This window comes from Antechinus flavipes, chromosome 6, assembly GCF_016432865.1.
Source record: "Antechinus flavipes isolate AdamAnt ecotype Samford, QLD, Australia chromosome 6, AdamAnt_v2, whole genome shotgun sequence".
NCBI lineage: Eukaryota > Metazoa > Chordata > Mammalia > Dasyuromorphia > Dasyuridae > Antechinus > Antechinus flavipes.
The window spans coordinates 123468622-123491279 of NC_067403.1; the positions used below are offsets into that span (position 1 = coordinate 123468622).

Consider the following 22658-nt stretch of genomic DNA (forward strand, 5'->3'; position numbering starts at 1 on the left):
AATGAAGTACTGTCCATGCCAAGAATAAATCTTGGAATTATATGTCTAAAGTTGTAAAGAAACCTCAGAGGCCATGTAGTCCGAGGCTCTTATTTTTGGCGAAGGAAACTGAGACCCTGGGAACTTGTGACTTTCCAAGCCCACACAGATTAGCATAAGAAAATAGGGTGTTCAAAAGAAAAGAGAGAGAAAGAGTCATAAGATTGGAAGGTAGTTGCATTGTGTATGCAACACAGAATAAATCTATAGTAACAGTGCAAGATAAGGCTGGTGAGGAAGGTTGTAGCCATATTTTTTAGGACCTTAAGTACAGGCTAAGGAATTCATAGCTTCTTTAGTGGACAGTAGAGATTCAAATGGTCCTTAAGCAGTAGAATGACCTGATTAGAATGATGGAGCTACTGGAAGTTTTTTTAATAGGAGAGAGGCATGATCAGGTTTGTGTGTTAGGAAGGTTGTTTAGGTAATAATGTGAAGGATGAACTGGAGAAAGAATAGACTAGAGCTGGGACTCTTTACATTTCTGTGTTATGGACCTTTGTGGCAGTAGATAAACTGGAATATATAGAGTACAGAGGAAACTAATTATATCAAAATATGTTTGTCAAAATGAATATTTTAAAGAGTTCATAGGCAAGGTTAAAAACTTCTGGGGTAGAAGATTAAGGAGGAAACCTTGGAAAACATTCTCAATTAAGGAGCAGGAAAGGAGAAGAAGGAACATAATATTATTAATATAATAATTAACATTTATACTATTATAATATTATTAAACTGTAAGATTTTCTGGGTTGCCAAGGACTGGAACAAGTTATTTCTCCTTATTGACAAAATAGCTGAGCTCAGAGGATTTTCTCCCTTCCCTGACTGTGTTAAATGAATACTATTCATATATAACTTGAAGATAAGAAATGGGATAAAAATCTTAGGAAGACCAGTGGTTATAAGGTTAATAACAACAGCAATATAGCACCTACTATGTGCCAGGCACAGTGCCATGCACTTTATAAATTCATCTAATTTGAGCTTTACAAGAACTTGAGAGGTTAGGTACTACTATAATTTCTATTTTATAGTCGAGGAAACCGAGGCAGACAGCAATTAAGTGACTTGTCCAGGGTCATAGAGAGTTCATAAGTGTCATCTTCCTGATGCCAGGCCCAGTGCTCTATCTGTGTTTATCCTTTTCTTAATAACTATAAATTAATATGGGTAAATTAAACCCAGTTATAGCTTAGAAACTATAGGTAATCAAATCTGCTGGGTCAACTAGCTACTTAGCAGCAAAAATTGTAATACAAAGGTGACTCATTCCTAGTTGGGAAAATAAATAGATCATATTCAAATTTGTATGATTGGTAGATGACTTTAAAGTCGGGAAGATCTGCATCAAGCCCTGCTTCTGAAATATGTTGCCTATGTGGATAAATCACTCAACTTTTTGGTATTCCAGACAAATTTCTAAGACCGTATGTCACAGAACAGATGTTGATATTCATCCGCAGAGGTAGTTTCCTCAATGATAATTCACTGTGCCAATGAAATGAGTACCTCAAAAATGGAATACTCATTTTTTTTTAAAAGATGATTTTTCTTTTTATCTCAAAAAGCTGTAACAAGAAGAAAAGTGCAGGAAGCAAATTTGTCTTCATAACACACTGCAATAGTTTATCCAGAATATTTACAGAAAAGGTCATTTTGCAATATAAGATAATGACGTAAGGAATGGAAAGGGCATTGCACTTGGTATCAGATGTAATCCATGGGTTCAATGATCAGATTTGATGCCTACTAAATGCTGACCTACGACCCCTTGCTTAGATTCTCTGGCTTGTTTTCCTTACCTGGGAAATGAAGGAGTTGGATTAAATGACCTCTAAGTTTTGATCCCTGCCTGAATTTCTTTGGTTCCCTGATTCTGTGATGTTTTAAGACATAAACCTTGTCCATGAGATCTATAGAGTGGGTAGCTTCCATTTATACTTGCCATTGTTATTGCCCCCTCTTTGAAGACAAGTGAGTATTGTATTGATTGGGAGTCATTATTCTTGGCCTTGGGGGCCTCTGCTTAGCAAAACAGAACATGAGCAGAGAAAACAGAAGCCACCCAGCCCAATCTTATTCAGGACTGTGATTCATTGTATCCAGAGGAAGATAAGAAGGTTCAGATTTTAGTTGATATCAGCAGTCATTTAGTGGTGGTAGCTATGATGGGGTGGGAATAACAATGGGGGAGCACCTCAACTTTCTTGAATTCAAATCTTCCAGCATTTCTAGAACAAATGAGGCAATGATGATTATTGAGAGAAGTTGCCTCAGAGTAGCTGGGCTTGAATCCTGGCTTTCATACCAAGTTAACACAAGGTTACCTCTGTTGATTTTTTAGACCTTAGTTTCCTTAGTATAAAATGAGTGAATAAGACTGGATGATATAAGGTCTCTTTCTGCTCTAAATATATTAGTTCAGACAGATGGAAGATCTTGATGTAGCTTTTTACATAAAATCTTAGCTCTCTTTCTCTGCTTCACTTCACCTTTTCCATCAATTCCTATGGATTATCTATTTCTTTTTTTAAACTTTAATATTTTCCCTCAGTTACATTTTAAACAATTTTTTTTTTTTACAAACTTTTGACTTCCAGATTCTCTCTATCTCCAATCCCAGCCCCCATTAAGAAACCATATATAAAGTTATATAAAACATTTCCATAAAAATTCATGTTGTGAAAAAAAGTATAGATCTCCCACCCTAATTAAAAAAAAAAACCTTGAGAAAGAGAGAGAGACAGAGATAAAGAGACAGTGACAAAGAGAGGGGAAGAGAGAGAGAGAGAGAGAGAAAGACAGACTGAGAGAGAAAGAGAGATAGAGACAGAGACAGAGAGAATGCTTCCATCTATATTCAGACATAATTATTTTCTTTGGATACGATTTTTCAACATAAGTTGTTCAGACAAGCTGCAGATCATTGTACTTTTGAGAATAGCAATGTCATTTATTGCTGGTCATCCCAGAAGGTTGTTATTACTTTGTATACAGGATATTTCACTTTGAGTTCATGGAGAATTTTCCAGGTTTTTTTTTTTTTTTTTTTTTCCTGAGAGCATCCTGTACATCATTTTCCATAGAACAATAATATTCCATGACAACTACATATCAATTTATTAAGCCATTCCCCAATTGAGACATCCCCTCAATTTCCATTTTTTTGCCCTTAGAAGAGAACTGCTACAAATATTTTTGTACATATAGGTCTTTTCCCTTTTTTTTAAAAAAAAAAAATCTCTTTTGGTACTTGTGCCTAGTAGTGGTATTGTTAGGAAAAAGGATATTCATGAATTTGTAGTCCTTTGGGCATAGATCATATCTTTTGATCTTTTATCAATTGGGAGTCTCTTTCAAAATAAATAAACATATGTAGATCCTTAGATTGAGCAATCAGTTAGAATTCTATTATTTTATTCTTAACCTTGTTTCAGGATTATATACAAAATATTGGCTGTTCTATCAGCCACAACCATAAAATAAGATCTCTTTGGAAGGCACATACACACATTCATATGCAATACACATACACAAAGACTTTAAAATAATCATATGTAATTAATGTATAAAAACATTTACTGTGAAAATTAGTTTTATGTTTATTTCCATTTAGGTGAAGATGCCTTACTTATTTCTATCAGATTAATAGATTTAGAAATTTTCTCATCTGTATTGAGATCAAGAATCAAATGAATTTTTGTTGATAATAATAAGAACAATAACACCCAATGGAATGGACATAAAGTGAAAAGAATTTTAATACATAGTTTGAGAATTGTAAAATGGACAGACAGTAGCAGATCGAGATAGAATTTGAAAAATATTCTAATAGCAATCCATATAATATTAAAAAGTCCAGAACCCTTATCTTATTCTTTCCTTTTGAACTGTTGTTTTTTTTTTTTTTTTTCCTTTTGAACTGTTTCTTCTTTCACAACTGTAACTAATAGGGAAATTAAAAAAATTTACATGGTAGCACATGTACAAACAATATCAAAGTGAATACTATCTTCAGAAGAGGGGAGAGAAGGGAAGGAGGGAGAAAAATTTGGAAGTCAAAAGCTTATAAAAATTAATATTAAAAATTTTCTTGACCTGTAACTGGGAAAAATAAAATATGATTTAATAATAATAATAAAAAATTTTAATTTAGTAATCAAAACCATCTATTTTACATTTTGAAATGTTCTCTATATCTTGTTTGGCCATGAATTCTTCCCTTTTCCATAGATATGACAGAGTATTCCTTGTTTTTCTAATTTGCTTATGGTGTCACCCTTTATATCTAAATAATTCATCCATTTTGACCTTATCTTGATATAGTGTGCAAGATGGTTTATACCTAGTTTATACCAATTGTTTTCTAGTTTTCTCAGCTATGTTTGTCAAACAGTGACACTTCTCTTTTATGGGAGAGTTCATCCCATTCACTTTCCCAGTTAGGATTATTATTTTCCCTATATTCTATTTTTCCTCCTGTTTGTCTTCTTTTTTCTTTTATCCTTTCCCTCCATAAGAGTGTTTTGCTTCTGTTTATTGTCTACTGGTATGCTCTCTCCTCTGTCAATCTTCTATCCTCTCCCCCACCCCCGCATTTACTTAATTTCTTCCCTTCCTACTTTCCTGTTGGATAAGATAGATTTCTATATTCAATTGATTGTATACATTATTCCTTCTTTGAGACAGTAATGGTGAGAGTAAGATTCAAGCAATGCCCATTGCTCACCCTCTCATTTTTCTCTCCATTGTAATGAACTTTTTTTGCCTTTTCATGTGAAATTCTTTACTCCATTCTATCTTTCCCTTCCTTCTGCACCCAATGTCCTCCTCTTCCTCAGCCCTTAATTATTTTTTAGATCATTCCCTCAAATTTACTTTTTACCCATACCCTCTGTTTATGTGTATTCATTCTAGCTGTACTATTAGTGGTACAATTTTTAAGAATTATAAATATCTTCTTTACATATAGGCATGTAAAGAGTTCAACTCCATTGGATCCTTTTTGTTTTCTTTTTTTACATTTACTCTTTTTAGGATTATCTTGGATCATGATATTTTTTGTTCAATTCTTGTCTTCTTCTCATGAAAGCTTAAAATCTTCTATTTCGTTGAATATTCATTCCTTCCTCTTTCCTCTTTGAAGTATTGTGCTTAGTTTTACCAAATAGGTAATTCTTGCTTGCAGTCCTAGCTTCTTTGCCTTCTGGAATATTGTGTTCCATGATCTCTGATTTTTTTAATAATGTACCTGCTAAGTCCTGTGTAATTTTGATTGTGGTTACCCAGGACTTGGAATGCTTCTTTTTGGCTAATTGCAGTATTTTTCCTTGACTTGGTAATTCTGTAATTTGTTTATAATGTTCCTTGGAGTTTTTATTTTGGGAGAATGGTGAATTCTTTAAATGCCTATTTTGTCCTCTGGTTTCAGAATATCAGGGGAGTTTTATTGGGTAATTTCTTGAAAAATGCTGTCCAGGTCTTTGTTTTGATTTTGGCTTTTTGACATTGATTATGACATTGTCTCTCCTGGATCTACTCCCCAAGTCAGTTGTTTTTTCCATGAGGTATTTAACATTTTCTTCTATTTAATTTTTTTTTTTTTTTGTATTCATGAAATCTCATTGAATCATTAGTGTCCACTTGTCCAATTCTTACTTTTAAGGAGTTATTTTCCTCAGTTAGTTTCTATCCTTTACCATTTAGCCAATTATATATTTTAAGCAGTTGTTTTCTTTTTCCAAGCTGGTGACTCTTTTTTCATCATTTTCTTGCATCACTCTCATTTCTTTCCCCAATTTTTCTTCTACCCCCATATGATTTTTAAATTCTTTAAAGCTATTCCATGAGTTCTTTCTGTTCTTGAGATTATTTCCTGTTTTTTGTTTGGGCTATGTCATAGGTGTTTTGACATTATTGTCATCTTCTTAGTTTGTATCTTGATCTTCCATGTCATCATAATCACTTTCTATGGTCAGAATATTTTTGGTCATATTTTGCTCATCTTTTTTGGTCTTACTTCCTTTCTTTTAAATTTGAGTTCTATTCTCAGGGTGGAAGGGGCACTGTCTCAGATTTCTTATATCAGAGCTACAGGGCCTGGCTGTCTACCTATGCTAAACTGATGCTACACTGGAACCCTTGTGTTTGATGTTGCACTGAAGGCTGGACTGGGGGGTGGTTGGTGCTACTGGAAGCCTTAAGGGTCTGGGAACTTACCTAGTGCTGAGCCAGAGTCCTAGTGCTTCTGTGTGCTGAAGCCAGAGGGGTGTTTTTTTGTTTCTCCAGTGTACATTGAAGCACATGATAGTATAGTCCCTGGAGGTTGCCTGTTTGCCCGGGATTATGTTGAAGCACATGACAGTTCTCAGAGCTATGGTCTGACCTTTTCCCTGGCTATGCTGAGGCATGTGGGGGATCCTAGTGTTAACATTTACCTGTTCTATTTCACTAGGGCTCAGGATCTTCTGATGGTTTGCTAAGGTGGGGCTTCCCTGACTTTTTAGGCTGTTTCCTGTCCTTGATTGCACTTTTCCTTTATCCATGTGAGACAGACCTCTACCAATCTTTCAATTTTCTTGGCCCAAAAGATTGTTTCACCCCATGTTTTTGCTGGTTTCACAGTTCCAGGATTTGTTTTGGGGCACTATTTTATAGTTGTTTGGAGGTGAATATGGAAGAATTAGAGTGATTTACTGTTTTTTTTTTTTTTTTCCACCTTGGCTCCTAGAAGTAAGCCAATTTTATCTTAACCCCATTGAAAAGATGAAAAGAGGCAATAATATAATGATGCTGGTTGACATTTATTCAGTGTTTGATTATTTCCAAAATCTTTTCTGTACATTTAATCCTAATAATGACTTTATGAAATATATTTTTATTGATGCACTTTTTTTTTATAAATAAAAACAAAAAATTCAGTAAAATGATGTCAAAAGTAAGTCCTAATTGTCAAAATTTTTATCACAAATAAAATGACTTAATTGATGAATTTGGTATCCAAACCATAATTGAAGTCTGAGTAGCTTCTTTCCAAGTGTCTTGAACTAATGCTGACCTTAACGTAATAATGATAATAATAATAATTATTATTATTAGATCTAGCATTTATATAGTACTATCATATTTGAAAAACTCTTTACAATCTTATCTCATTTGATCTTTCAACAACCCTTGGAGATAGAAATTGCTATTATTCTCATTATAAGCTGAAGAAATTTAGGTAGAAGAGGTTAAGTGACTTGCTGAGGGCCACACAGTTAGTAAATATTTCAGGCTAGATTTGAACTCAGGTCTTCCTGATGCCAGGCCTGGTGCTTTATCCATATTTATTCTTGTCTTCATAACTATAAATTAGTAACTATAGTACCTATAGACTTTTAACCTAGCTATAATTTAGTAATTATAAGTAATTAGCATTAAAGATATAAATGTATATATATGTGTATAAATATATAAGTATATATGTATATGTACGTATATTTCCAGATATGTATTGTGTGTATATACATATATGTATGTGTGTTTACACACACACATACATATATGGAAATATACATATACATATATACTTATATATGTGGAAATGTGATGATGATGCCAGACAGGCACTACTTTGAAGGATTCTTGTTGGATTTCATTCTCATCTTAATCTTAGCTCATTCATTTAAAAAAATCTTTGATTGTAGGATGACTGATATAATACTTCGCAGAATAAAGATGCCTTGGCTTTGGCTTGATGTATGGTATCTTTTGTTTAAAGAAGGATGGGAACACAGAAGAAGTCTAAAGATCCTTCATGATTTCACTGACAAAGTATGTTGCTTCTCCCCTCCCTCCCCACTCTATCTCATTTTGATAGTATCCTGAATATGATAAAAATTAAATAGAATAGATTAAATAGACATTTATATTAAAATATTCTGCAGGGGTGAGTATAAACAGAAGTTTTTAGAAGTAATAGAAGTTGGATTTTCTGGTTATGTTGTGCTACCTGAGAAAACATTTAAGTTCCAAAATGAAATAGCTAGTTAAAGCCTATTTTTAAAAAAATACAAGAGAGATAGTGACACCTTTTAAATGTAGTTTACTTTATGTAAAATGTATGGATCTGAAAAATCAAATGCTAGTTGATTTGGGTGGGGTGAGAAAGAACTGGTATCTCAAATCACTTTTTAAATACCACAGTAAAGGTATTTAAAGAAATTTTATTGTGAATTCCTATCTAAAGTAAGCAGTTGTTATCTCGATTTATGTTTTATGTAAATCTTTTTATATATTTGATTTGCTGATGGTTTCATTCATCCATTTTACTGTTGCTAGATCAGTTAAGTGGATAATCAGGTAACAAATTTTATTGAAAAACAATTTGATTGTATTGAACTTCTGTTATTTTATATCATCTTATTATTTACAGACATAATCATATCAAGGAAAAAAGGAAAGAAATGAATGGAAGGAAGAAAGGAAGGGAAGAAAGGGCAAAGTAAGAGAGGGAGGGAATAGGTTTTTATTAAGTGTCCATTATGTACCAGGCACTGGGCTAAGCTTGGGATATAAATACAAACAGAAAGATAGTCCCTGCCCTGAATTGCTTCCTTTTAATGGGCTTGATGTCTAATGGGAAAAGTCAACACACACACACACACACACACACACACACACACACACACACACACACGAGAGAGAGGGGGAGAAAGACAGGCAGAGAAATAAGGCCAGAGAGAGAGAGAGAGAGAGAGAGAAAGATAAGAGGAAGAGAGAGGAGAAAAGTGCCTGACTTAGGGTTTGAAATCCAGAAAATGAGAAACAGAGTCTGGATAGAATAGAAAATCCAAAAGAAACTCAACAATACGAGAAGGGGAAAAGACCTGGTGAAAAAGTAATGCAGGGTTAGTAGACTGTTCCAGGACAAGATAACACCAGATGCTGAGGACAGTTCCAGTATGAACAATCAATAGAAAAGACATGAAAATGAAATCTATAAAGTTAGGGCAGAAACTGGAGGAGAAAGAACTTTAAGCTTGCCTTTATTTTCTTATCAAATTTATTTATTTACAAATAGATTTTCCTTTCTGCTTCAAGGTGAACCTTGTTCATTATCATCACCATGCATACAAATACGCATATGCACACATTAACACATAGAAGACAAAACTATGTAATATGCTTACCTGAGTGAAAATTCTAAGATTTCAGATCTCATCTCAACAATCCTGTGTGAAATATATAGTGTATAATATGAGTATGTAAGATATATAGTTTAGCAGATTATCCTCATTTTACAGATGAGGAAACTGAGGTAAAGAGAGTAAAGTGACTTGTGGGTTATCTTACTTGTGTCAGATCCAAGACTGAGTTTAAATTTCAAGACTTGCCAGTTTTTCAGTATGTCATACTTGCTTTTTAGGGAGTCATATTAACATTTCCATTCTTTCTCCCTAATAGAATAAAAATTTTCTGAGTGTAGACACTGCGGGATCCATTTGTTTTTGTCTTTATATGCCCAGTACCTGACACATGGATAGCATTCAGTAATGCATATTACATTACATTAGAACCATATCCCATTGGGAAAAATGGTAAATGCTATGAGTCCTAAACATTTGGTTCTTTAGAAGAGCCTCTGAGAAAAAGCTATCAGATGCTCTATTGCATCTTGGGGCCTTCTGATGCCATTTTTATTTCTGCAGAGATATTGTTAAAATGTAGGATGTATATAAATGAAAGCTTTCTCTCCCCCATTTAAAGGTTATTGAAGAACGAGTCAAAGAAAAAAAGGAAAATGAGGCACAGAAGAATGGTGACATGAAAGCAAAAAACATCAAGAGGCAGGCTTTTCTAGACTTGCTTTTAAATGCAACTGATGAAGATGGGAGCACACTAAGTCATCAGGATATTCGAGAAGAAGTTGACACTTTCATGTTTGAAGTAAGCTGTCATATCATAGGGCTTTCCAAACATCATTGAAGAGATTCTTAGCATGTGTAGTATTCGTTCAAACCCGTAACCACATTTTGGGGGTTACTTACACCACTTTCTCTATTTGCTTCTTTATAAAAAATAAAATAATATGAATCTTTTATATATATGTCTTGCAATATATATATATATATATATATATATATATATATATATATATATATATATACACACACACAAATACGCATTTGAGTTCTGAATTCTTTTCTTATATAACTCAGTTATATAAAGACACAAAAGAGAACAGACATAGATCGATTCAGCAAATCCAAAATGTTTCATGTCATATGCCCAACAATCTTCCTTTTTTAGTGGTAAACTTTTAAAATCCAAAATGAATCATTCATCTAAAAAAGCAGAGGTAGAATTGCTTTCTTTTTTTTTTTTCTTAATCAAATATGTATTATTTTATCTTAGACTGATAAAAATAAATTGGTGGTGGTGGGTTTTTTTCCCTGAAGGACTTAAAAGTTCATTTTTATGTGTATCATTGTCCTTATTTGATAGTTCAAAAGGTAGTGGAAAGAGTGTAATATTGATGATATTCCCAATGAAAGACTGAAAAAAACTGTTAGGTAGGGGGAGAAAAGATTATTTCCAGAGGTCAGTGGTATCAGGTGTGTGATAAACAAATAAAGGAGAATAAGAACTGAGTAAAGGCCATCACAGCTGGATATTGAAAGGCAATAGTAACTTTAGAGAAATAAGTTTTAATTAAATAATGTCAGAGGCCAGATTATAAAGTGTGTGAAAGGAAAGGAAATGAAGAAGTTAATGCGATTGTTATTTTCTAAGAGCTTAACTCAGAAATAAAGGAGAAATAAAGGATAATAGCTAGAGGGCATATTAGAGTATAGTTGAATGGTTATAAAGAATAGTAGAGAATTGGGGGAGTTTGCATACATCAAGGAAGAAGCCATTAGGGAAGGAAAGGATAAAAATTAGTGAGATGAGATAATAGTTGGGGTGATCTACTAGAGAAGACAGATAGGCTGGGATAGAATCAAGGATACATGGAGGAGGGCTTGGCCTTGGCCTTGGTGAAGAGAAATGCTACCTCTTTATTAAAGACTATTCTAAGTCATGGTATTAGAATTATTATTGCTTTCTACATTTAATCATATTTTATCCTTTTCCTTGTCATACTCCATCTGAAATAACATTATAAGAGAGGTTTTTTTGCTTCTCCCTTCTGCCCTTCATTTCTCCATCAATATTTTTATTTTTCTCCTTAGGGTCATGACACAACAGCAACAGCTATGAACTGGATTATCTACTTGCTAGGTTCCTACCCAGAAGCCCAGCGCAAAGTACACAATGAACTGGATGAAGTCTTTGGTGTGTTAGATGTATTCACTTATTAGTTGACTTAGGGATATAAAAGGACACATAAAAAAAAAAAAAAAAGGACACATATAAGTGTACTTCTTCTTGGGCAAATGAATATCCTCCTTGGATTACATAATCATAAATTTAAAGCTGGAACAAACCTTTAAAGTCATCTAGGCTCCCTCACATTTTACAAGAGAAGAAACTATGGAAAAGAAACAAATGGTCTGCTTCATAAGGATTCTTGAAGTAGCATGAACCATAGATCTGTTCTCACAATTGGTCTCACAGCCCTTAATGGAGGCATAATTGAGAGACTAGGAAAGATCTCAGATAGTGTTGTCAAGAAAGCAGATGAAACTGAGTTTATGGTGAACATTTATCATCCAGCCCTTAGGTATAGTTTGTGTTTAGGCTTCAAACAATTTTCAGCCCAGCACAGTGCACAAGACTTTTTTAAAAAAAGAGTAGACAGTGACAAAGATAAAAATTAACATAGAAAAACAAAATCCCCAGAGCTACTGTACTTCCTTCTCTCCCTTCTTCCAACATTATCAGCCAAACAACCATCTAAAGAACACTAGCCTTGTGAACTTATCAGCTATCAATAGGCAGCCTTAGGATAGAGTGAGGTTAGTGCCATCATAAAGGTGTTTTTTTTTTTTTTTTTTGATTTTGGTTTTGTCATAATCACTGCCTTTTCAAACATGAACTATCCTGGGTTCCTGATTATAGTAATATAATAGTATCATTCCCATACACATCTATGTTCCATAATAATTATATATATGGATTTCTAACTTAGGGTATTTTTTTTTTTAGCCATGTCTTATTCTTTAACTGTGAATATTCGTTTATATTAATTTATACCTTTTGATGCTTTTCTTCATTTTCACTAAGGTTTTTTTATTGTTGTATTGTCATTTTTTAAATAAGGAAAATCCGACCGCCCTGCTACAGTGGATGATCTGAAAAAACTTAAATATTTGGATTGTGTCATCAAGGAAAGCCTTCGTCTCTTTCCTTCTGTTCCTTTTTTTGCTCGTACTCTAAGTTCAGATTGTATTATGGGTAAGCATTTCATGTCTCTTTTGGATAGTTTGCTCCTGTCAAATGGATTGGAACCAGCCTCTAACTTGTGGGTGACCAGAGCTGAACAAGCAGACAGAACACAGGAGAATCAGAGATTAAATAGAAGTTTAATTAATTTCATAGTGAGGAAAACACTTGCAAGCAGAAGTTCTGAGGAGAAAGGCTTAACATGCTGGGCATAGTGCTTTATATAAGTGAAAAACCACACATGGGATAGACCATGATATAATCATTCTTGGTCCTGAGTAGCATTTCCCACGACAGGCTTATATGTGGACAACGTAGGTGTTTCTGGGTCCTGTGGGAACAGTGTCCAAGTTGATTGTCTCACACAGTAGGGAACAGAACCACAGTAGGGTACAGTTAACATGTTGGGAATAAGATTGTTCCATTCATTTAGCAGTTACAAGAAAAAGGGATTGTCAGGAGGTATGATGAATCGCTCTCAGGCCCCTGGGAAATAGGGGAAACTATAATAAGTCTAAATAATAATTAATTGATATGAAAACCATAAAGCTCTCAGTGAATACCTATTGCTGGTCAAAGAACCACACTTTGCTAACGGGGTAAAATCATCTAGACTGCAAAGGATTGTTGGTATACCAACTCAGAGCACAGCCTGATTGCTGGAACTTAACTCTGGGAATTAGGATGCCTCCAAAATATGATGACACTCTTATTGGCAGTAAACCCTTCATGTCTCTTTGGCTTTTTCCATGTAGCTGGTTACAAGGTTCCAAAAGGGACCGAAGCAGTTGTCTTACCTTATGCCCTGCACCGAGATCCAAAGCACTTTCCAGACCCTGAAGACTTCCAGCCTGAGCGATTCTTCCCTGAAAATTCTCATGGACGTCATCCTTATGCTTATGTTCCATTCTCTGCTGGACCCAGAAACTGTATTGGTATGTACAATATCTGACTTATAATGAAACTTGTGAAAAACATTTTTGTGGACATCATACTTTTATTTTGTCATTTTGCCATGTTATTAATCTAAATAACAGATCTGAAATCAAGTAGTAGTAGTAGTAATACTAGTAGTAGTAGTAGTAATAGTTGTTGTTATAAGTAGCAGGACGAACAGTAGCATTTTTATAGTACTTTTGTGTGACTGTTGTTCTGTTGTTTCAGTTATGTCCAATTCTTTGTGACTCCATTTGAGTTTTCTTGGCAAAGAGAGTGGAGTGGTTTACCATTTCCTTTTCCAGCTCATTTTACAAATGAGGAAACTGAGGCACATAGATTTAAATGACTTGTCCACAGTCACACAGGTAGTAAATGTCTGGGGTCAGATTTAAACTCAGAAAGATGAGTTTTCCCGACTCCAGAGATTGGCACAATTGCTTTATAAGCATTACTTCATTTGATAGTCACAATACTCTTTTGAGTTATGTTTTTGTTATCTGCATTTTACAGATAAGAAAACAAAAAGTATATGCCAGGACTGAGAAATGCCTCCTGGAAGAGGTGGTGGTGAGAGAGTTTATTTTCCTCCTCCACAAAACTCCAAGTTGATATTTCCAAACATATTTTCTGAATATCCTGCTTCTCAGAAAAGGGCAGTGACTCCCCATGGCTATTGCTATAAAATGCAAATTCATCAGGGTGCCAGTTATTTCATATTACTCCCCTTTAGAGACCTCATGTTCCATTCAAATGGGAAAAACAGTCATCTAGAACTTTAATTTGATGTCTTATCTCTTCTTTCTCTGCCTTTGCACAAGCTGTCCTGTATTAACTTTCTTACTACTATGTCTAAGAATCTGTATTATTCTTTAGGCTTGGCTTGCATCAGCTGTTGATTCCTGTCCTCCTTTACCTTTCCTGATTCCTGAAATCCCTTTCTCCCTATTCTCTTTGTACATTTATTTATTTGCATATGTTTTAGTTTCCCCTCCCTCTCACCTAAAGGACAACTAGGTGGTACAGTGTGTAAATCTCTGCACGTAAACTCAGGGAGACATGAGTTTCACTGGATGCTTACTAATTACTAATAGATCCCGGAAAAGTCATTTAACTTCTGCTTGCCTTGATTAACTTATCTGCAAAATGGTGATGATGTTAATAGCATTTATCTCCCAAAGTTGCTGTTAGGATCAAATTAGATAATGTTTGTAAAAAGTAGTCTCTGGTACATGGTAGATACTTAATACATACTTGTTCCCTTCTTTCCTATTTAGCTTTTGTCCCTAGATCCACATTTTCTATATACACAGCAGGTATTTTATAAATGATTATTGAATTGAATTAAAAGATATGTAGGAAGTCAATAGGTGAAAGGAGGGAAAGAAATTTCAGACCATACCTAATATCTCAGAGATCATTGAACCCTCTGTCTGTGAATAAACTTTGAAGCTGTCTTGTGTCCATTAAATTTTAAGGTCAGAAGTTTGCAGTAATGGAAGAAAAGACTGTAATTTCCTCTGTGCTGAGGCGTTTTCAGGTTGAATCCATTCAAAAAAGAGAAGAACTTGGCCTGGTGGGAGAAATGATTCTTAGGCCGAAGAATGGCATCTGGATTAAGCTGAAGACAAGAACATAGGAGGGTACTTCAAATTTGATCAGTTGTATCAGCAATTCATCATCTTATGTGAAAGATATGTGGGAGGGAGAGAGAGGAAGGAAGGGAAGGAGGAGGGGGGAGGAGAAGGAAGGGAGAGAGAGAGAGAAAGGAAGGAGAGAAGTATGGGAAAAAAGAGGCAGGGAGGGATGGAGGGAGGGAGAGAGAAGTGGGCTGTCCAGTAGAGGACTCATTTTAAATGGGTGATCTGTCTATTTTTAGTGGTTTTAGAATTAGAGCTATGCTAACAGAGTTTGTATATATTAACTATGAATACAAAAGTTGGTAGTAATCAAGTCCTTGAAATGCTACCTCAGGTGGTCACTGATATCAATCACAGGATGAGCAGATAACAAATTTTCCAACTTAGAGGATACAGATTAATTTGTTGTTATCTTTTTATAGATCCAAATAAATCAAGGAAATCAGTGTATTTTTTAAAAGAGAAATGCTGACATTTAACTTTTATTTTTCACAAAATCATAAATGCTTAAAAAACCCTATTTTCTTTGACTCAGTTATACTTTTACTATAAAATTCATCCAGAAGAATAGTTACAATTCCTTTGAGGTAAAAGATCTATTTTGTTTTGATATTTGGGGGGAAAAACCCTAGTATTTTGCATTTTTTTGATCTAAGAGATTTAAAAATAATTTTATGAATTATAATTTTGCTTGCAGTAAAAGTTATTTCAAAGCATTTTATATTTTCGAAGCACTTAATAATTTTTATTTGTTATTCATAATTTACATAAAGAAAAAAGAAATTTTAGAACCAAGGGGAAATCTTAGAGGACTTCAGCAATTTTCACACCCTTTCTTCCCCTGCTATCTCTCCCCGAGAAAGCCATCACCTGAAAGGAAGCAGAAATATCTCTGAAGAGCCAAAAACAAATGTGTCAGAATGGATACTATGAATCCCATGTGATTTTAAAAAAACTTTATTGATTTTTTTACTCAGCAAATAATTCTGATAAAGTTGTTTTTCTCATTACTTAATGTACAGAAAATAATAACGTACATGGTGTAGGAGGGGGAGGATCAAAGTCTTACATTGATAGCATAAGACAGTAAAACTTGGAAGTGGACAGAAATATGCAAGAATGTCTTTCAGTTAGAAGGGAAATGCTTCAGCCTTTGCTGCTTGAATGGGGTAGGATTCAATTATTCAATATACATACATAACATGTAAGTGGTATGGGTTTTTGTTTCTCAGTATAACATGGCCATGGTTATCATATGCTTGTTGAGTTGTACAATAATCATGTATGGAATCTGAAATATTGAAATGAGAGCACTAACTTTTGGAAATAAAGTTTTTTTTTTCTCCCAATTTCTAAACAGTTCTCTTCTTTCTCCCACCTCCCCCACTTATAATGAAAAAAAAAAAAAGGAAAAAAAAGAAAATGAAAATCCTTGGAATAGATAATAGCTAATATTTACTTAGTGTCTACTATGCCAAGTATTGTAAATACTTTACAATTATTAACTCATTTAATAATGAGATAATAACAACCTCACAACAATCCTGAGAAGTAGATACTAATTAACCACATTTTTACAGATGAGGAATCTAAGACAAATAGGTTAAGTGATGTATCTAGGGTCAAATAGCTTATGTCTGAGGCCAAATCTGAACTTTTGACTCTAAGACCATTACTCTATCCATTGTCTTACCTAGCTGCTTCAGTTACACACACACACACACACACACACACACACACACACACACACAAGTATGTATATGTACAATACATGTATATACCTATGTGTAGTACAAAACACATACATATATGTATGTGCGTGTGCATACACATATACATGTATGTTTATACAATACACAATATATAAATATCCCAGCCTATAGGTCATGGACATTCAAGCAAAACAAATTCCCATATTGACTGTGTCCAAAAATACTTGCCTGATTCTACGTTTTGAGCCCAGTATCTGTCAGAAGATGGGTAGAAACATAATTGATAGAAACATAATTATCAGCAGTGCAAGTAGATAGATAGATAGATATAGATAGATACATGTATATATATAATATATAACTTATCAATATCAACATAATTGATTATATGAATAATAAAAGTAAAAAAAAAGATTGTATCAATAGATGTAGAAAAAGCTTTTGATGAAATACAACACTCATTTCTGTTAGAAATACTTCAAAGTATTAAGACAACTCTGATATACCACTACACACCTGTCAGATTGGCTAGAATGACAGGGAAAGAAAACGCGGAATGTTGGAGGGGATGTGGGAAAACAGGGACACTGATACATTGTTGGTGGAATTGTGAACACATCCAGTCATTCTGGAGAGCAATTTGGAACTATGCTCAAAAAGTTATCAAACTGTGCATACCCTTTGATCCAGCAGTGTCTCTACTGAGCTTATATCCCAAAGAGATACTAAAGAAGGGAAAGGAACCTGTATGTGCCAAAATGTTTGTGGCAGCCCTGTTTATAGTGGCTAGACACTGGAAATTGAATGGATGACCATCAATTGGAGAATGGCTGGGTAAATTATGGTATATGAATGTTATGGAATATTATTATTCTGTAAGAAAGACCAGCAGGATGAATACAGAGAGGATTGGCGAGACTTACATGAACAGAAGCAGCTGACATCCAAAGAAAGAACACTGGGAAATGAATGTAAACTGCATTTTTGTTTTTCTTCCCGGGTTATTTCTATCTTCTGAATCAAATTCTCCCCATGCAATAAGAGAACTGTTCGGTTCTACACACATATATTGTATCTAGGATATACTGTAACCTATTTAACATGTATAGGACTGCTTGCCATCTGGGGGAGGGGGTGGAGGGAGGAAGGGGAAGAATTGGAACAGAAATGAATGCAAGGAATAATGTTGTAAAAAATTACCCTGGCATAGGTTCTGTCAATAAAAAGTTATTAAAAAAAAATAAAATTCTCATGAAAAAAAAAGAAATACTTAAAAGTACTGGTATAACTGGATTTTTCCTTAAATTGATAAAAACAAAACAAAACAAAACAAAACAAAATATTTATCTAAAACTATCAGCAAGCATTATTTGCAATGGGAATAAAGTAGAAGTCTTCCCAGTAAGATCATGTGTAAAACAAGGATATACACTGTCATCAATATTATTCAATATTTTATTGGAAATCCTAGCAACAGCAATAAGAGAAGAAAAAAGAAATTGAAGGAATCAGAATAGGGAATAATTTTCTTTATGTTTGCCCATCCCTGCACTTCTGGTATAAATCCTACTTGATCATAATAAACAGAAGGGTTCACTGTTCTTTAGATGAAATTCTGTGAGGTAAAAGCTAGTGAGATGCAAATTCCTGTGGTGAGATCAAAGTTGAGATGAAATTTCTTGAGACCTAGACTGCCTCTTTACCATGCTGCTTCCAGGTTCTGTTCTTTAATTCAAGGGAGACAGTTTGAACCTGTCCATTGTTTACTTAGGTAAAAACTTATCCTCTGAAGTCTTCTCTGAAGTCCTCTCCTTTACTCCTTCATTTTTACTGCTCTGTGTTTATTTCATGATGATTTTCTCTCAGTGGATGAAATCTAGAGACCCATTTCAAAGATGTGATCTGTTTTCAATGGCTTCAGAATTAGAACTTTGAAAGCCGAATTTGGGGATATCAACTCAGTACAAAAATCGTTGGTGATCACGCCTTTAAAATGTTTCCTCAGGTCATTGATGTCAATCACAAGATGATTAGTTAATAAGTAATCCATTTATAGATTCAAATAAATCAAGGAAATAATTTTTTTTAAGAGAAATACTGACATTTAAGCTAAATAGTCAAGAAAGTTGTTTGTTTTTTTTTTTTTAAGTTTGGAGATAATGGAATGGTTTATCATTTTATCATCCAGTTCATTGTACAGATGAAAAACTGAGACAAACAGGGTTAAATGACTTGTACGAGGTCACAGTAAGTATCTGATCCTGTATTTGAACTCATGAAGAATCCTCATAAGGATTCAGACTCAGGATTCCACTCACTCCAATACTTAGCTGCCCTAAATTAGATTACATGCATCTCATGCAATCATTATATGTATCTTTACTTTTTTCTTTCTTCCTTTCTTTTTTAAATTTGGCTCATTTTTCAGGGAGGCAGTGGAAGAGTGGAAAGAAGCTAGATCTGGAATCACAGAAGCTGTTATATTCTGTTTTTGATCCAATCTTGGGCAGCTTAACTTTCCTCAGTCACACCATCTACCTCTAAATCTGTGAGATTAATTATCTATGTTCTGTAGATTTTACTGAAGATGATTTATAGTTTCTATAATGACAATATGAAATTGCTTTGAATTGACATCACATAGAACACATATGCCTTCTTATTAAATATTCATTAACATGTATAAATAAGTGAACAAATAAATGAAGCAGTGAATGAATGGAGGAAGTACCCCTTGGTGCCATTGAGAAAAACCTAGATGGCCTGGATGGACCATGGATCTAACCCAAATTAACATGTAAATTCATCAACTGATTCCTCATCATTAGTTTGGAAAATTCTTTTAAAAAATCAACATATAGCAAATTTACAAATCATAGCATCATGGATTTAAAGCTGGAAAAAATTTTAGAAACCATGTAAATCAAACCCCTCATTTTATAGATGAGGAAACTGAGGCCAGGAAATCAATTAACTTCTTTAAGGTCACACAATCAGCATCAGAAGTGGAGTTTGAAGCCAGGTTATCTGACTTCAGAGAACTAGCAATGGGTGGTCTCATGGACTACTTACGCAAAAATGGAGAAAACTCATTGAAGTTCACTTCATTTGATATGTGAACAGTGAAGGACATAAATAATGATTATAAATAAATCATTAATAACTTGGGTTTACCACTATGCTTCTTGTCCCCCGCCCCCAGCTGAGGCTTCTTAACCTCAGCCCAAGGTCACATAGCTAGGAAATGTTAAGTGCCAGATCAGATTTGAACTCAGGTCCTCCTGACTTCAGGGCTGTGCCACCTAGCTTTCCCCACTGTACTTTTTTACTTCCATATGTTGTTTCTCATCAGTACCACTGATTACCTTTCTTATTCTTTACTAGTATCAAATTGATTAGATGACTGTTTCTTTGTATTATAGTGTGAGATCAGGTACTGCTGATACCCTTTATTTCCCTTTAAATTTTTAACCTTTGTGCTGAGTTGTATAGTAATTTCTTTCCTATTTCAATGACATTCCAGTTTCTTGGTCAAGAAGCTATTATATTCACATTGCATTTTAAAGTGTACATAGCACATTATACTTTATTGTCTCAATTAAGCACCACAAAAACAAGTGAAGTTGGTTGCAACATTTTTATCTTCATTTAACAGATGAAGAAACTGAGTCTAAAAGATATCTAGTGAATTCCACATTACTTCTGAGATTACCACTACCTCGGTGTTTTCTTTGATACCTTACTTATGCTTACTCAGCATCTTCAACTAGTTTAGAAATCTAGTTGTTCCCATTTCCACATTTCTCAAGAATGAAGGACAAACAGCTTCAGTCTCTGGTAAATGATGAATAAATGCTTGTTGATGGTTTGATTCGTCATTTGTGATCAGACAACTCAGAGGTGAGATCTGCACCCAGGCAGCAGGATATTATAGAAAGACCACTAGGTTGAAATCAAATGATGTGGGTTCAAATCCAACTTGAACTTAATTAGTGAGCTAGCTCTAACTTGTTTGTCCTTAGAGAGTCAGGCGTTAAATTTTCTGTATGAGGATTTATGCCTCAGAAATGGGCAAAACCAGACTTGCTTTATTGTTTTGTTGGTATCCAGACCTAAGAAATCAATGGGGAAAATGTTAATTTCAGGTAAAAAAGTGTCATTGGTGCATGTTTTTCCTCTGGAGCACTTGCTGTTAAACATTTACCCACCTACACACTGCTATCCAAATTCCACCTATTTCTTGTACCTGTATGACCTTGACAAACCAGTTATCAAAAAGACTTGGACTAAATGGACTCTGAGGTCCCTTCTAGCTTTAGTTCTATGATTATATGGCTCTCAATTTAGCTCTATGGACTCTTATCGACCATGCCCAATTATCTCCTCTAATCCCACACTACTCCAATGGAAAAAATACAGTCCAAGGACAATGTACTTGTTCTCAAATAACAGAGGATATTCCAAAAACAAAATAATTGAATCCAAAGCCTGTGTTACACAGTCACAAAGCAAAATAGTTGACCTTTTAATGAGATCACTGCAACCCAGGAGGGCTGGACATTTATGAAAGATGTTGACAGAGAAAAATGCTGACAGTCAATTGGCAAAGGGTCAGAGTCAATTTTAGAGCCAAGTAAATACTGTGTGCTGGGACATAGTCCTTTGTGAACTTTTTAGATGGAGAGAAGACCTAACCCTTACCTCCAGAGCCATTGAAGCCTACAAAATTTCAGGTAGAGAGAACCTCTGTTATTCTGATCACTTTTTTGTAGGCCATTGCTTGAAGCTGACTATGATTTTTGGTTGTTTTGTTTTGTTTTTTACTCAATGAAGTGAGGTTTTGATTCTAAATTACTGCATATTTAGGGAACCGAAATGAGCTAGGTATCAGTGGAAAGATAACATGTGAATCATTTTTTTAGATGAAATGAACAAAAAAAATTTTGTCTCTTCCAAATTTGTGCATTTTTATATGTAAATTAAAACAGAAAAAGAGGATTATACATGAAACTACGTGTATACAAGTCATTTTAAAGCCACCATTGATATGATTTAAAATATGATTTAAAATCAAACCTGAGCAGAAATCTCCCATATCGTTTCCTCACTATGAAATCACAAGTTGTACCCTGACAAATAAAAAGTATGTGGTAAAACAGTTACATGACAGTTACATGATATATATATATATATATATCAATAACCTAGGTTTCTTTATCCAGAATTCATAGCTAACCTCTATCAATGAAGAAGGAATAGAAGACCAATTTATTTGTTAGATTAATTTGATCACCATAACTCCAGATTGGACTTTTTTGGAAGATCTTGTCCTCACTCCAAGACTTGTTCATGTGTTTTGTCATTTTAGAATGAATTTCCCATGCCAAGCAGTTTATTTTCTTTTCTTCTTTGCTACGGTGACTAGTGGTAAGTTCAACTTTAACACATATATCATCCAAAAAGAATTGTCCACAGTTGGGGTGGCTGTCTCAGACACCACCCTGTGAAGAAAGCTCATTTCTCTGGGAAGAATAGAGAACAAGAAAGCTTTCTGCCCCTGAATCTGTGATTATCTGGCTCCCCTTTGAGGAACCAGAGACAAGAACTAACTTTACTGCTCTTTTAGCTTTACTGTCTTTGTCTTTTTGTCATGAACCAAGGGGAGGGCCCAGAATCATCTGGGAGAAGGTTGTTAATCCAAGAAATCAGACCTTCAAAATGAACAAACAACACAGGCTTCAAAAACAAAACCAAGAAGTATACTCCCAGAGCTATGCCTATTTTAGGAGTCCTGTTTTATTTTAGCAGAATACTGACTCTGAAAGCAGGGGATCTGAATTCAAATATTCTCTCTGATGCTTCCTACCTGTGTGATCTTAAATAAATCCTTGGCTTTCGTTTCTTCATCTTTAAAATTTACTAGATCTATTCAATATCTTTGATGATATCTGTGATTGTT

General features: G+C 34.4%; 1 protein-coding gene across 1 annotated transcript in view; it reads left to right on the forward strand.

Annotated features, from left to right (window-relative positions):
* The window catches only part of LOC127539657 (cytochrome P450 4V2), a 38482-nt gene extending 22146 nt beyond the window's left edge, over positions 1 to 16336 (forward strand). The window contains exons 6-11 of the mRNA XM_051963902.1: positions 7731 to 7857; positions 9793 to 9972; positions 11259 to 11361; positions 12289 to 12423; positions 13167 to 13346; positions 14826 to 16336. Coding sequence (XP_051819862.1) covers positions 7731 to 7857; positions 9793 to 9972; positions 11259 to 11361; positions 12289 to 12423; positions 13167 to 13346; positions 14826 to 14986 — 886 coding nt within the window. The 3' untranslated portion in view covers positions 14987 to 16336. The remainder of the gene's footprint in view (positions 1 to 7730; positions 7858 to 9792; positions 9973 to 11258; positions 11362 to 12288; positions 12424 to 13166; positions 13347 to 14825) is intronic.
* Positions 16337 to 22658: the final 6322 nt, after the last annotated feature.